The sequence below is a fragment of the Pararge aegeria genome, chromosome 20 (genome assembly GCF_905163445.1).
Source record: "Pararge aegeria chromosome 20, ilParAegt1.1, whole genome shotgun sequence".
In the NCBI taxonomy this organism is placed as follows: Eukaryota; Metazoa; Arthropoda; class Insecta; order Lepidoptera; family Nymphalidae; genus Pararge; species Pararge aegeria.
In genome coordinates, this window is record NC_053199.1 from 10034579 (window position 1) to 10050698 (window position 16120).

Sequence of the window (16120 nt, forward strand, 5' to 3'; positions counted from 1 at the left end):
GCCTGAGAAGTATTATTTCGGTTTTCATTTACACGTTGTATATCGCTCATACAGTCTACAGAGCCAAAAAATATTATTTAAATAAGATCATAATTTGAATGCACAAAGGAACGTAGGCGGACCTAGAAGCGAGATGCTATTGATTACCTGTCCTTAAAGCCATTAAAATATGAGTGGATACCGTAACGGTCCAAGTGAAATTTAAGTGGGTAGTTCCTATTTTAATTTTAGGTCAAAATGAGACGTTTTTTATTTTTATTTATTAATAATTAAATCTATCTCAAGTTATGTCTCGTATATATAACAAAAAAAAACCTTGTAAATATAATATCTCAAGAATAAACACATTTAAACAAACTAAGATTTATCAAACTGAAATCAAATAGAAACAATGGAACAATATATAAAAATTTGAATTCCGATTTCATGACGACGACGCTGAAAGATAGCTTGGAACATGCAACTATTTATTAATAACTGGCATAAATAATAGAAAACATTATTTTATCCAATCTCATTTTGATCCGTTATAAGAACTACCCAAAAATTTAGAAAACATGCAAATAACCGTTTTCATTGAAGATTAAGATAGCGTTTGCGAAGAAACTATGTCGCATTTAGCACTACTCCATTAGAACACTTACCGCCCTATCAATTCCTTAAATTCTGGTAGGTATATTTGTTTATGGGTTTTTCCATATTTAATTACACATTAATACTTACGAATTTATTTTTCTCTTTCTGTTTTAGTTCGGCCTCTTTTTTTGCCTGCTGTATGAGCTCGTCTACGAATTCGGTTGCCTGCCGGAGCTTCTCCGGGTCACTCCGGAACTCCGCTATCCTTTCATTCAGGGCGGTAGTATCTGACTCGTCTCTCATTCTGGTGCCGTAGTAAAAGAGTCACACAGGTGGTTTCTATTCACAACCGCGTTAAAGTCATAAACAACCTCGCGTTTTTACAACACGGATCGTTAACTACCGTAAAATGTTTTCGTAGCCAGTTAACGGCTTCTTGGCGGGAATTTGAAGCAGGATTCAGTCATAACTGATTTTCCTGCTGATTAACAAATAATGCGTGTGCGGAAAACAGTGACACCGGAGGTACTGAACGGCTGGGCTGTTTTGCTCATGCGCTCATGATAGCTCTTGTACAGTCAGCGCAAGATAAAACTATCTTACTAGAGATTAAAGCTACCATAAATCGTAAATATTTGAGACATTATTTCATTTGTGGACTAAAATAATATTTTTGAAACTGACGTTATGTTTTTGACGTTTGTAATAATTTCATTTTTGCTAAACGGATTCTGAGCCGACTTGTTCCCTGAAATCCTCAAGGTCGCGATAATTGTAATTCATATTTATCGAAATCAAATAAAGTCTTTCCACAGGTTGAATCCAAATGTATAGACCGAACTATAGATATATAGACCTATATAGACCTTTTTTTAGTCATCTAGGCACTGTAACCTTTGAAAATAGCTTCTGGGATTTTAATAGATAAAACCGATAAATTAGGTAGGTTGATAGAAATATTATGATTTTATAATTTTTATTACTATTTTTACTTAGTGTTTTCTTTACACTTGGAGGAAATATCAATTTTACAAATTATTATATGCATTAAAAAAAATATTAAACAAATATTATGCATAAATATTTGAATGTTGAATGAAATTTTTTTCTGCTGTGGCTGATGATCTAGAGGATCAAAAACTCAAAAATACGGAACACTCGTTATCCAACTTGCTAGAGTGTATTCCATTTACTTCGTTCGTTCAGACAATCAGTGGAGTGCAGGGTATGCACAGGGTATGCAAATGATATAAAATGAAGTAAATCTCCATACCCTCTGTGCACGCTACAGACAATCAATAGGCAAAACGTGTAGCGTTCAAAAAAGTATGATTTATTGTAAGACCGCAGAAAGAAGATGAGGTTTTCAATGCGACGCGCATTTATATTGAAACTCTTTGAGGCATTTATAAATACGGTGCCGCCTGTACCGCACTCTACGGCGGAGAAGAGATTAAGCCTAAGTAATCACTACTCATGAGCGGTAGAGTCGGCTCCTTAACTAAAGATTAATGAAGTTTAAACTATGACACAGGTGTTTGAGCTAGTTGAGTTCTTTTGATTAAAGCGTAAGTTAGCAATGATAGCCTAGTGCTTACAGATAGACAGAGTTCGATCACTATACACAATATTTTAAACTTAGTTAGTCGGACTGAAACCCCATATGCATATCTTACAACGTTTAATCGTTTTAGTATCTCTAATTACAACATAGCACATTATAAACTCAAACATCTATCTATCTGAACTTATAGCACACTTTTAATTAACTACAACAAGATAACTTCTTTAATCTTTCTTCCCTTGACACTTCTGGCTGTACTTCTCGGTACCTCTATTTTTCCCGCCATTTTATATAACCTTCCTTTTCTGGGTTCCTGTCATTTTGAATTCCTACTCCAGCTTATACCGACACCAGATTATACATCATTTTGACCAGCCTGAACAAAGATACCTTTTATCTTTAACCAAATGTACACATAAAGGCTGATTTGGGTGCGTTATTCATTTAAAGAATTTAAAATATCACTTGCTTTACTGGTGAAAACATGCATGCCTGAGAATTCTCCATAACGTCCACAAAATATATTAATCCGCACTTGGCCAGCGTCGTGGACTATTACCTAAGCCCTCCTGATTCTGAGAGGAGACCCGTGCCCTGCAGTGGCCTGATAATGGGTTGGTACATCGGTAATGGGAACACCGTCAGTAGGTAGCTCTTAAGTGTATCGCGTTTTAACAGATAGACAGGTGTTGTGGAGGCGTTTGTATTTGAATATCGAATAGTGTCAAATAATTAGTTATATTAATCATCATCATCACCACGTTAACAATATTACGCATAAATATTTGAATTTAGAATTAAAAAAAAATTAAGTAGGTACACTATATCAAGGAGGTATTAGATTTAATGGATGTCCATTGCTGGGCATAGGTCTTTCGTAGCGAGTTCAAAATACCAAGGTCTCGTGCCACTTGGGTCCAGCGGCTCTCTGCAACTCGTTTGATGTTATCTTCCCACCTCATCGTTGTGAAATCGACGCTGCGTTTACCGATGCGAAATCGCAATTCCACATTCCAATTGTAGTAAATAAGACAAAATAATTAACATAATTAGTAACGTTTTTTGGATTTATACCTTTATTTGATCAGCTTGTACTCTATTTACTATAAATCATAGCTTCTTGCCGAATTTTATAATTCTAGATCAAAGGGCAAGTGTCAACAAATATGCTGCTTAAAACACCGTATCATTTGTTTGCTTTGACTCCGAAGTCAGACTTATTCAAAGCTCGAAGGAATTGCTGATAGGTAGAGGGTTGTTGACGGTGCTGTGGTTTTAATGGGAGGTCCCGAGCTTGATCCTTGGCCGGAATTCAAATAATTTCTGAAATTTCTCTTTTTGGGTCCTGCAAGAGGCTTCGGCTGTGGCTTCTTACCTTCCTACCGACGTAGAAGTTGTACGAGTACGGTACGATGTTGCGTAGAGACCGATAAGGGCTATGGGCTTAATATAACTGCCATACCCTAAAAAGGTTAGCTCGTTAACATCTTAGACTACATTATCACTTACCTGCTGGAGGTGAGATTACAGTCAAGGGCTAACTTGTAGTTGAATTTAAAAAATAGGTATTTGTTAATTTCGCCCACGCTTGCCTGAAAAAAGGTTCATGACAGACAAACAAACAGATAGACAAAAGTAATCTAATAAGGATTCCTTCGTTTGCTTTTGAGGTATAGAACCTTCTTTATCGCGATAAGATCACAACGGAATGCATAATACATTATTTTGAAGACAAAGTTATTGAGTTACGAAAGCATCCTTGACTCTATGGTAATTTCCTTGAATGCTTGTAGCATTCCATGAAAATAAATTATTTTCCTCGCGTGGATTCTTATTGCGTTAAAACACTTAGTTCCATAGTTAGGTAGGCAAGTAGGTAATAAATATAATAAGTTATGCGACACAGTATGACCGACCGCAGAAGCAAAATTTTTTTCGTTTGTTTCCTCCCCTCCTAGTGCGGCGTGCGATATCCGTTTGAACTATTGGCGGGAAGTTTAACACGGTCACGTGGTAATCTTAGTGCAATAGATAATTTAGACCTAAAAAGATAGAGTATTCCTGTTTCCTTCATTCTTTCGCATAGGGAAAAGGCAGAGGTATATCACCGTACAGCCAAGAGAATAACTTTCTCTTGGCTGTACGGTTCACGAACTTTCCATAGTAATAATATGGAAAGTTCGTGAACTATGCTATTTTAAGCCGAACGAACATTTATTTTGTTGGTATGTGCCAAAGCCACAAAATTAAAAAATCGTTTTTTTTTTATATCTTGTTTATTTGTAACGAATACCGCAAGGATAATGTGTCATATTGTAAGAAGGTAGTTTAAATACGTATGAAATGTATGCGATTAACTTAAACGCGTTTATTTCATTGCAAGAGTTATCTATTAATAATAATTACAAATAAGTACCTACTCATGTTACTTTGTAACAAAAGACAAATTTTAAATCACAGTATTACTTCGTTGAGATTTGTTCTGGTTGAGGGCAATAAGGATCAGCAACTGCTTGAGGAGAAGGGTGACTAGAAGGATCTGGTACGCATTCATAGTAGCAATGGCCATCCCACCACCACGTGGGCCCTGGAGTAGGAGCGCTGTTGAATGTAATCTAAAAAAACGCAGTAATTAAAACATCAAAAGGAAATCTCATTCTCTCTCTATTAAATTACTTTCACAATTTTCGGCATATATTATATCTTAAAACGAGCAATTCTTGTATATATATTATTGGAATCGGCTCCAACGATTTTCATAAAATTTAGTATACAGGAGGTTTCGGGGGCGATAAATCGATCTAGCTAGGATTCATTTTTAGAAAATGTCATTTTATTTGTGTTTTCCGGTAATAACCGATTTATAGAAATAAAGGAAATTGTATATTGATGGAAAATGTCTCCATCTACTGAAATTAAAAACTCTTCCAATTTTGCATTGACAGTTTAGACTTACTTGAGCCCTATATCTGTGCATGGTTTACTGAGGCGATAATGCCAAGTTGTAAGACCAAAATATATAGTTATGGAGTTAATTATGGGTTCAATTATTAAATTGAACCCATAATTAATAATAAAGATATGTTTGGATATGTTTTAGATACAGGAATCATTGATAAAATAAGAACTTACGGCGTCTGCACGAACACCACCAGTCGGGGCTTTCTTCGTTGGATCTCTTAGAATTGGTGGTCCTTCCGCCACCGGTGCTACTACAGGAGGTTGGATAGAATTATATACGCTTCTCTGATAATAATACTTATCAGAATATTTGTAATCAGGACCCCTTGGTATGTCTGGAGTAGGGAGCGATCTGGGAGCTAGTAGTGGGGTAAATCTGCCGTGGAGGACGTGTTTTCTACCCAATAAAAAATCTCTTAATTTTTGTAATCCCTTAGATACATCTCTAAACTCGATTTTTTTCGCCATCAGTTAGCCGTTATAAAATATGGCTAATTTATTTTCAAGACAACGATTGACATCAATGTTGACATAAGAAAAGAAATAAATATACGCAATTTTTTCATAAATAAAATATTTATTTGACTGTCAAAATTATCAATATTTTTTAATCAATGAGTAGGTATGTTGTGAACGAAACTGAAACCTACAAGGACTTATCTGTAAAATTATTATTATAAACAGCTATCTACACTTGTATTAACTGGTATTTTGCTCCTAATAATATAAGTCCTTCAATCATTGTTGGGGCCTTACATCCAAACATCATGACATATGCTACAGGGTTGCAGAATTTAACCATGATGTACGGTTGATTTGTTTTACGCATGGAATTTTCATGTAATTCCAAATTAATTAAATACTAATATCTGGAAATCTCACTGTTGATATCGGTAAAATGAGCCGAAAGAGACTTAATTTAATCTTAGCCTCTCTTTCTACGTTACGTGACCCTATTATTCCAATACTAATTATTAATTAATTGAACTTAAACAACTATGCCGTTCGGAAAGCACACACCAACACTAGTTCTGGTTGTATGATACGTAAGGTTTTTATTTTGTATTCTCATTGAGTGGTAAAATTTCAAGGTGAAATAATATTTCATTATTTACATTTTGTTATTGCAGTTTATTTTTTCCTTTTTTGTATTTCTTTTTAAAATTGCAAAACTTGAATTAATAAGCAAGATAAATTGCATTTTTAACCTAAAATAACCAGTGATTAGGTCTTTGTGTATCGGAATGTAGCATAAAAACTCCCGCGTTTTCACATCTGTCATGTCAAAGTTAAACTTAGTCAAAAAGTACACTGCGATGTGATTGTTTTTTTTGTTTAATTTAACACAAAACTTACTGAAAGAACGTGTTTTTAGTTGTATATTACGATAATTATCAATTTAAACATGAAAACTCCGAAATCGTCGGACAGTGAAGAAGTTACGCCGTCAAAAAAAGTTTTAAAACAAGCACGTCTTCCATTTACGACAATAAGTGATGTATCGCCGAAATCTGCTACTCCTCTTTCAAGAAAGCGAAAATTATCTCTCCCGGCGCCTGAGCCTGTTACTAAAGTGGGAAAGATTGTTAAAAAGGATGAGCAACAGGACATTTTAGTGATTAGTGACGACGAGAGTAACACTGCGGCCGAAATTACGAAAGGTGCCGTTCATCTTAATCCTATCGTTAAATTAGTAGATACTGTATGGAAAAAGAAATTACAGAAGTCTAAAGGTGCCAAAAAGAGGAAAGGTGGCCCGAAAAAGTCCAAAACTGTTACAAATGGATCCGTTGAAAATAACGAGAATGCATGTGATGAAAATGAACCTGATACAGTTGATTGTGTTGAGAATATGGACGTCGATGGGACAGAGGACGTGGAAAAGAACGTCACAGAAGTCAAAACAAAAGGTACAGATACTAATATTCCACGGGATATAGAGGATAATTCAAAGAGTTCAGATAAAGCAAGTAAAAGTGATGAGTCCAAACTGGGGAATTTGCCGAATGAATCACATAGTTCTAAAGATAGTAAAAATGATAACAAAAGCTCGAAACTGTCCAATAAACATACTAAAACTAATGCACATGAGGGATTAGATCAAAAAGATGTAATTAAGGAGGAAACAAGCCAGCCTAAGTCCCCTAAGGATGTATTAAGTAACACAAACCTTGCCAAATCTCCTAAAAAAGAGGCAGTTGAGAATGACTTGATCCTTCAATCTCCCAAGAGAAGTGAGAGAATTAAATCAAAAATAGATGACAAAAATTTAGATAGTTCGGTCATTAGTAATTGTGATGAATCACTCAGTTCTGATCCATCAACGCCTCGACGTTCTAATAGAAACCTGTCTCTTACAAATAGTCAAGGAGATGTCTCTATGAATGACTCGACCAATACAAATTTGACACCAAAGCAAGTAAGCATATAATTTTTTTTAAAGGTTTTCTGATTTTTCACCTTTGCATGCCTTGTTGCCATGTTTCTTTTCTAATATTTGGTCTGTATTCTTAGGCCCTAGCTAGAAGCCACCGTATTGACAAAGATGTACTGATGTATTATGTTGCGATTAGGACAGCTTAGGACAGTCATACTTCTTACAGGATAGCCCGCTACCATTTTAGACTGCATAAGCACTTACCATCAGGTGACATTGCAGTTAGGGGTAAATTTCAGTGGAATTGAAATAATGTTTTGTTTGCACTAAAGCAGTGGGTAGGACCTCAACTTCACTTTTGGGGGCTGAGTTCAAATTCCAGCTTGCACATACAACTTTTCTAAGTTATGTCCATTTTAATTAAAATGTGACTTGCTTCAACAGTGAAGGAAAACATAGTGTGGAAACTTGCATGCCTGACAGTTCTCCATAATGATATCAACAGTATGTGGAGTCCACCAATCCGCTCTGGGTCAGCATGGTGGCCTCAACCCCTTCTCATTATGGAAGGTGCAATTTTGTCATTCAACCCGTTATAAAAATAACAAATTTATGCTAACATTGTTGTGATGCACGCAGATGAGTAGGAAAGTTAAAATATTCAAACCATTGATGTATTTATAAATAGTATAGTCCCTTGTTAAAAATTCCCTTGTTAAGAATTCTTAACCAAGGATATTTTGTGAAAAGTTGGAGCAGCCTCCTCAAATAAATCTAGCTAACTCATCAAATAAAGACCAACTCACTGCAATTAGCTTGGATATACATAAGAAAAAATATTGTTGTGATAGAGCCTCTGAACCTTGTATAAGCTGTACAAACATGCAGAGATAGGTGCTGTGTTCTGCTACAATAGGATTAGGCATGATCCAAATAGGCAGGAAATTCACTGAAATGTATGAATTTCCTAAACACTTGTGGATGGCCTATTTAAGTTTATGTTTGATTTTGTAAGACTCAGCTTTAACTATTTTATAAATATTGCATAAGTACCCATATTTTATATTTTTTATAGCTTCAAAAGAAATTAGAATCTACAAAGAAAAAAGAAGAAAGAGAAAAGGAAAGATTAGAGAGAGAAAAAAAGAAACAACTAGAAAAAGAGGAGAGGGAAAAGCAAAGGAAAGAAAAAGATGAGCAGAGGAAAAGGGAACGGGAGGAGAAAGAAGAGGTAAAGAAGAAGGAAAGGGAGGAAAAAGAGGAAGCAAGAAAAAAAGAAAAAGAGGAGAAGGAAAAACAGAAGGAACTGGAAAAGAGTGAGTTTATTTATGTTCTACATACACAGAATTAGACTAAAATTGTCTATTTTCATGTTTTTTCTAGACTATTTTGTTAGTTTGTCAACTGCAGAATCTGGGGGTATTAAATTGAATATGGTAATCCAATGATATATGGAGTAGTAATGTTTGAATAGTTCTTTAAATTTTATTCCAAACATGTCACAAAGAATACTGCACTGCTTAGATTTTTTTAGGTATTATATGTTGAAAATTACAAGCTAAATAACTTACAGCTTACCTTGTAAATTACGGTCATACCTGATTACTTAAAACCAGCACACTGGGGATGGCAGGGCAGGCAGAGTAATTTTATCATTATCTAACATAGCACAAACCTGGAAAATCTCCTTTGTAGCCATGGGTTGCAATTAAACATAAAATGCCATGCCCTGTATTCCCTGGTGTGGGCTGGCCATAACTTACAGTTTTAACAGTTTTGCCTTTTTCTATAGTGGTAAATGTAAAATACATTTTTCCAAATAAGGAGCTTGCCTCAGATAAAGTCAATAGAATGTTTGTCTGTCTTACAGAAATGAGAGAGGAAAAAGAAGAACAGAAGCGTAAAGAGAAAGAAGAAAAGGAGGAACAAAGAAAGAAGGAAAAAGAAGCCAGAGAAGAAGAAAAGAGAAAGAGGCAAGAAGCATTAGATCAAGAGAAACTTGAGCAAGAACAAAAGAAAAAGAAAGCTGCAGAGGCCTTTGTTAGTTTCTTTGTTCCGAAACAAAAAGCTGAGAAGGATCAAGTTACAATAAGAAGTGTCAGCAAAAACAATATGCTCTCAAGTTTCACTATCAAATCTGATATGAGATTAGCCCCAACAACTAGAGTTAATTTAAATGATGATGAAATGAAATGTTTAGATAATTTCTTACAAGAACAAAATGTACCCGAAAGGGCTTTGTATATAAAGAGTTTGAAGAACGGCTTGAGGAAGCCATTGACTGATGTAAAAACTTGGCCAATAAGTGATAAGGATAATGATAATGATGTTATGATCGTTGGTAAGTTTGTTTATTTCATACTAGGTTCTATTACAATCATATTACCAATCTTAAGGAGTTTTATAGTCTTCATTAGTCAGAATTAACCCTTTTACCTTTTTGCTTTATTCATGTTCTTTACACGAAACTATGGGAGCAAAGGTAGTATTTTAAACAATTGATGTAACTAGCACCCTACGGTGTTACCTACAGTGAATAACTCGGTACATGTCATTGCAATTTTAAAAAAATATGTGTATTACAGACTAAAACAGCCAAAGGAAGGATGCTATTTAGTGTAAAAATAATAATATACCCGTAAACTGCATTTGGGTGTTGGGTGCTACTTTCCATTCTTGCAACAAACCTTGCCAAAAATTAAGTTGGTTTGGAGCTGAGTTATATTCTCCTAATCAACTTAAGGAAGGATAAAAATCCAAGTTCCAACCACAGTTTTGCATAACCACAGTAATGCATTTATAACATAGGTTAGGATGTTTCATTACATAGATATTCCATTTAATAACCTATAAATTTAGTCAATGGCTGTTATTGTGAAGCTCATTGGATGAATACTAATAGATAATTAGGTTACTTTGATACTAAAGCTTATCATTTATCAATATAATATAAGTATACTAGCGGACCCCAGCGCCATCTGTCGGGCTGATTTGTGAATCTAAACCATCCAGGGTGCCACCCAAACGCATACTAAAAAAATCATTCAAATCGGTCCAGCCGTTTAGGAGGAGTTCAGTGACATTCACACGCACACAAGAAATATATATATAAAGATAAGTACTTTTGGGAATCTAATTTTAATTCCTTATATTCTAAATGTAGCAGTGATGGCCTCACTTGTATCTCAGCCTTTCTTTTGAGGCACTATTTTAGGGGATTCCTGAGAGTTACAGGGATCACCTGGCACGCCTAACTAACTATTAGTAATGACTGGCTTTGGCGGTGAAGGTAAACATTGCAAGGAAACCTGCATGCCTGAGAGTACTTCATAAGGTGTTTGTCTAACATACGGTGGTTCATTAAGTCTACCAATCTGCACTTGTCCAGAGAGGTGGATGACATAATAACCCATAAACCTTCTCATTATAAGACAACAGCTGTACCTTGTAGTGGGCTGGTAATGGGTTATTAACGACGATGATGATAAGTAAAAATTAAACCAAATTCTTCATATTATTTTAATTTATTACAGAAGATGAGCTGCCTCCACCTGTGGACAGTATTAGTCAAATCATCACATGTGACTCAGTGCCACATGAGAAGCTCCGACCCAAACTCCTCGCCTTCCACGACAATCGGAGACCACCGTACTGGGGCACCTGGAGGAAGAAGAGTTCATTTATCAAGGCGAGGCAACCTTTCAAGACTGATGAGGTACGGAATGCCTTAATTGTAATTATTATTGGTAGAATTTGATGAGGTTATGATTGCTTAAATAATAAACACGCCGTCAGTCGTAAATGCCGACTTTAACTAACCTTACCTAACAGATTAGCCCACTACCATCTTTGACTGCATAAATACTTCACAAGGTGAGAATGCAGTCAAAGGTATAACGTGTAGCACAGTAAATATACAATGTGTAAATGAAAAACGAAATAATAATACACAGGCTTTAGAGGTACATTATGTCTCTGAGATCTATAAAACAGAAAATCTAATAGTTTTTGAGTAAACCATTGCCATAGTTTTTACTGGAAGAAATCAGATACAGCCCTAACATCATGTCATACAAAATTAAAATCATGTGCCTCTTGTCACTTTATTAGGTACGCGAAGCGTATCATAGGTACTATGCACGTGTCGGTCATTTATCTTCAAAAGGGTTGTTATAAGTAAACAATGTTTTGAATTCGTTTGTACGAAAAAATATATATGCTTCTTTGATGTAATATTTTTACAGGGTGTTTTCTATTACACCTCTGAAGCCTGTGAAGTGTTATTTTGATAGTTTCATTTACTTGTTGAATATATGTATATTTTTTTACTTCCTAAAGTTTTTGGCCGCACCCTCACTCGCATTTCTCGCACGTCCAAAGGTCGGCTGGTACAAAATGCTTTAGCATTAAGTCCGCCATTTGTAAAAAAAACAAATCTGGTTACTCAATATCTATATATATATAAAAGGAAGTAGTGGAAGTGGACCAATTTTTATGATATTTGATTTTTGGATTTCTCTTAGTCCGGAATAGGATAGTAAGTATTGAAATATAACATTCATCAAAAAAAAAGATCCGTGGTACGAAGTTAGCCGGGACAGCTAGTTAAGAATAAATAAAATGTTCTGTCCATCGATTATCTATCTATCTTCTATATATATAAAAGAGAAAGTGTGTGGGTATGTTCCGTATAGGCTCCGAAACAGCTGGACCGATTTCAATGAAACTTTCAGGTAATCCTGTAAAGTTTGGTGACAATCGGAGCACTCTGATTTTGAACTGTAAAACAAATACAACTTTTATTTACTATGATGATATTCTATTGTTGGGTGTACATGGGTGTAGATAATGATGTTCACCCGCTCGAGAAGAGAATGAATACAGAGAGAAATAAATTCTTTAATATATAATGAGACTTAAATTAAAAAAGATAATGATGTAAGTTTATTGTTTAAATAAAATAAAGCAAAATCTAGCCCGGCGAAGCGGGCTGGGTACGCTAGTAACTATATAAAAGCATACTGTAAAAATTGCCTTCATTAATTCATTCATTCATACATTCAGAAACTGCTGGACTATGAAGTGGACAGTGACGATGACTGGGAAGAGGAGCAAGACGGCGAGAGTATAGACGGTAGCGCTGCTGGCAGCGACGACGAACAAGATGCCGATGAGTACGAAGTTGACAATGAAGTCTTTGTGCCCCACGGGTACTTAAGTGACGAGGTACGAAGTGTTATTTGCTTATTTAACACCTTGCTGACGCAATGGTGAGCACTGTGGTCTTATAACAGGTTAGCCCACTACCATCTTAGACTTAGATTGTTTCATCACTTAATCACTTACCACCAAGTGAGATTGGTCAAGGGCTAACTTGTAGTACAAAAACTTGTAGTAGAAGAAGTGCGTTTGTTCACTCGATTCACAGTGCAGCGAGAACACAGAAATAAATAAATAAAGTGCCCCTTATTCAAAATTAGCACTCCACAAGCAAAGTCCATATGCAATATCAGAGGAAATGACATTGTACATTGACATTGACATTAATAAAATATAAAAAAAATATATCATTGAGCAAATGATGTTTTTGATATTGAGTATCTCCAATAAAATCGGTTTCCCTACAATGTCCTAATTGTGACTTAGAAAAATCCAGTGGTTACCTTGGCTTTACTTTCGAGAGGCAGAGTTCGAATCCCACCACGCGCCTCTAACTTTACAAGACGTATAATTAAGAGTGATACTACGACAAGTATATTTTATTTTTTGTTCATCCAAAGTAAAATACTTGTCGTAGTCTTACGTGTTTTTATCTGAAATAATTATATAGTGGAGCGCATTGATACCTATAGTACGAGTTTTTACTCAGTTTAGTTATCAGTGATACAACCAAACATAGTATTGAGCTATGATTTCTGTCACTATTTAATAATCGTGTGAATAAATGATTTTATTATTATTATTATATAATTAAAATTATTTTAAATCTTGTAATATAAATGTAACATTATGCTGTGAGTATATTTGCTGATTTAAGTGCGTTAAGCAAGATCTTGCAGCAATATGCTAAGTTTCAAATTTATTGGCTAGAAAGTAATATGAAATTTAAAAATTACAGGAAGCCACAATGGATGAAGATGACGTATTAACACTTTCGCCGGAAACGCAGAAAGCTAGATTGAAGCATCTAGAAGATGAGTTTGAAAACGAAATGAAAAAGCCGACTGAAAAGTTAAAACCTTGGTTCTATGGCATATCGTGGGAGACAGAGGATGGTGGAAAACCAGAGAAATGTGCTGAATCTATATGGAATTATTTCGGAAAGTTTGCTATGATTATGGATGACCCAACCCCACTATTAGTGCCTTCAAATGAGAGCGTGGAACCAGAGAAGAAGAAGATAAAAAAGAAAAAGGCAACAGAAGGGGAGCAACAGAGTCCTAAAAATGAGAAAAAGAAAAAATCTAAAGTTGAAGAGAAAGATGGCAAAAAACCGAAATTAGACAATAAAAAACTAAGCCAAGAGGCTTTAAAGAATCAACCTGGAATAAATACATTTCTGAAAAAAGTAAAAACTTCCTGATTAAAAATTATTATCAATTTATTTCTAGATTTTTATGAGTTTTATTTAAAATGTAGGCATTTTCCGAATGGTCATGTTCAGTAGAACTAATGGCATACTGAGTAACTGAATGGTGCTTATTGCTGAACTGGTTTGGATGGTTATAAAAGTGTTTTACTTTATCACCAGATATCATTCATAGAAGATTTATAGTATGAATACCAGGTTCAATAGGATTAAGGTTTTGTTAGCCAATATTATCTTTTATAACTATTGTATTATTTAAATTATATTCCCAGTATATAATGTACCTATACGTTAATTTATTTTGTAAACAAATTTGCACAAAAGCTTAAATTTTACACAAAATTGTCATAGAATTATTTTTCAACACATACATAAACAATTCATTGGACATTGGTGCTAATTTTGTTGTAAAAAATATCTAAATATTTTTCTTTTCTGGAATCTAGACAGAAATCTGTAGAATTTTAACACAATGATGTATCTATGTTAAAAACGAAATCTGTCACGCTAGTTTTAGGTAATTTATATTTCTGCCGTGCTAATGATAAATGCGACTTTTGATACTTTGCTAGAACTGAGTTTCAAACTTGTCCACAATCTGCAAAAGGAGCTCTATCTACGACTCTTATTCGTTTTTTTTTGTCTTTCCATATCTAAAAGTCGCCTTTTTATTAGCATGGTAAAAATACAATATATTTTGATTTACAGATTTGTTTACAACCAAATTAGCACAATTTATGCTAATAATGATATGTACAATGAAAACATTAAAGAGACTAAATTGCAATCCTATGAAGTAGTGACATTATTTTCAAATACATTTAAAAAAGGTAAAAAGTAATGCCAACTTTACTGCCAGTTTTGTTTATTTAGAATTAGTGTATAATCATCTTTTTGTGTTATCTAACAACACAATGAGATCAATAGACATATTTTTAATAAAGGTGAAATATATAAAGTTTAACTAAAAATCTCATGGTGAAATGTCAATAAAGTGAACAAATCTATAGTAAAAGTAATAGATGAAATATTTCCATAGTATTCTTCTCATAGTATGAATAAGTATTTTAAATTTGATTCAGCTCTTTTTAAAAACAAAAACCTGTAAATATGATTATTATTATTAGACCTAGAATTTAATTAAATTACTTTTAAAACCTTGTTTCGTCTCCTTCTTGTTCCTGCATTTATCCCAAGCTACATGGGATCGGCATTCTTCTTTCTTAGAAAAAAATTGGCCGCCGGATCACAAACTCTGGAAATTTTTGTTGGTAGAATAACCGCAAACTTTCGGTTAAAAGGGGAAAGTAGTTCAATATTAATTTGGTAAGGTTAACCAAATTTGGACAGTTGGTTTTTGTGACTAGATAAGACTCCTGTCCGGATGATGAATGTCCGAAAGTACTCGAGGCAATAGTCTTTTGTATTCATCGTAAGGGGGACATCTACCCGAGGCCGAGGGTGCCTCCTACGAGTACTCTGGCTGGACTTGGTTGAACTTTTCGACTGAAGTTTAGTCCGAACGCCTCGCATGGTGAGATGCTGACTGAACTCAACAAGTTTTACATGTTATCTTCATCTTAGATTATGTTTAAATCTTAAGAACCCAATACCGTAGTGTTTGTATTCTCTTTAATGCTATATTCGACCTCGCCCGTTGTAATCCACTATTTATTTTACGATAAGTTTTCAATGGTAGAGCTACTTGTTGAAAATAGCTCAGATACAAAACCTAGAAAATAGGTATTGTGTGGAATTGACAATAATTATTAATAGTTGCCCAGAGTTGCCTCCTTTTTGGTTTATTCTTTCCTTTAGGGTATGGAGGGTAGAGGTAAGGAGAGTCATCTTATATGGGAGAAAAGTTGAAAAAGTGTCCAGTTGTTGCGCTAAATAACAGTTCAAAAATCCTCCACAATGGCGCTGGTGGATGCACAGGGTATGGTATGAATGTAGCAATCGTAGATGAATTGAAGTATGCCGAGTTAAAAAATTTAATGTCATTATCGACTAAAGTAGTTAATTATTGAGAATTTCAACAACTTACGTTGTA

General features: G+C 34.7%; 3 protein-coding genes across 3 annotated transcripts in view; 1 reads left to right on the forward strand and 2 right to left on the reverse strand.

Annotated features, from left to right (window-relative positions):
- The window catches only part of LOC120632650, a 28926-nt gene extending 27759 nt beyond the window's left edge, over positions 1–1167 (reverse strand). Inside the window, exon 1 of the mRNA XM_039902598.1 lies at positions 724–1167. Coding sequence (XP_039758532.1) covers positions 724–879 — 156 coding nt within the window. The 5' untranslated portion in view covers positions 880–1167. The remainder of the gene's footprint in view (positions 1–723) is intronic.
- Positions 1168–4453: 3286 nt separating this feature from the next.
- LOC120632774 lies at positions 4454–5612 on the reverse strand. Its single transcript, XM_039902775.1, has 2 exons — positions 5273–5612; positions 4454–4755 (listed from the first exon to the last, which is right to left on the reverse strand). The coding sequence occupies exons 1-2, from the start codon at positions 5567–5569 to the stop codon at positions 4603–4605; spliced, it is 450 nt and encodes a 149-aa protein (XP_039758709.1). The 5' UTR covers positions 5570–5612; the 3' UTR covers positions 4454–4602.
- Positions 5613–6371: 759 nt separating this feature from the next.
- Positions 6372–15171, forward strand: LOC120632690 (chromatin assembly factor 1 subunit A-like). The gene is made up of 6 exons (XM_039902659.1): positions 6372–7520; positions 8554–8794; positions 9349–9819; positions 11012–11193; positions 12543–12704; positions 13597–15171. The coding sequence occupies exons 1-6, from the start codon at positions 6507–6509 to the stop codon at positions 14059–14061; spliced, it is 2535 nt and encodes an 844-aa protein (XP_039758593.1). The 5' UTR covers positions 6372–6506; the 3' UTR covers positions 14062–15171.
- The last annotated feature ends 949 nt before the right edge of the window (positions 15172–16120 follow it).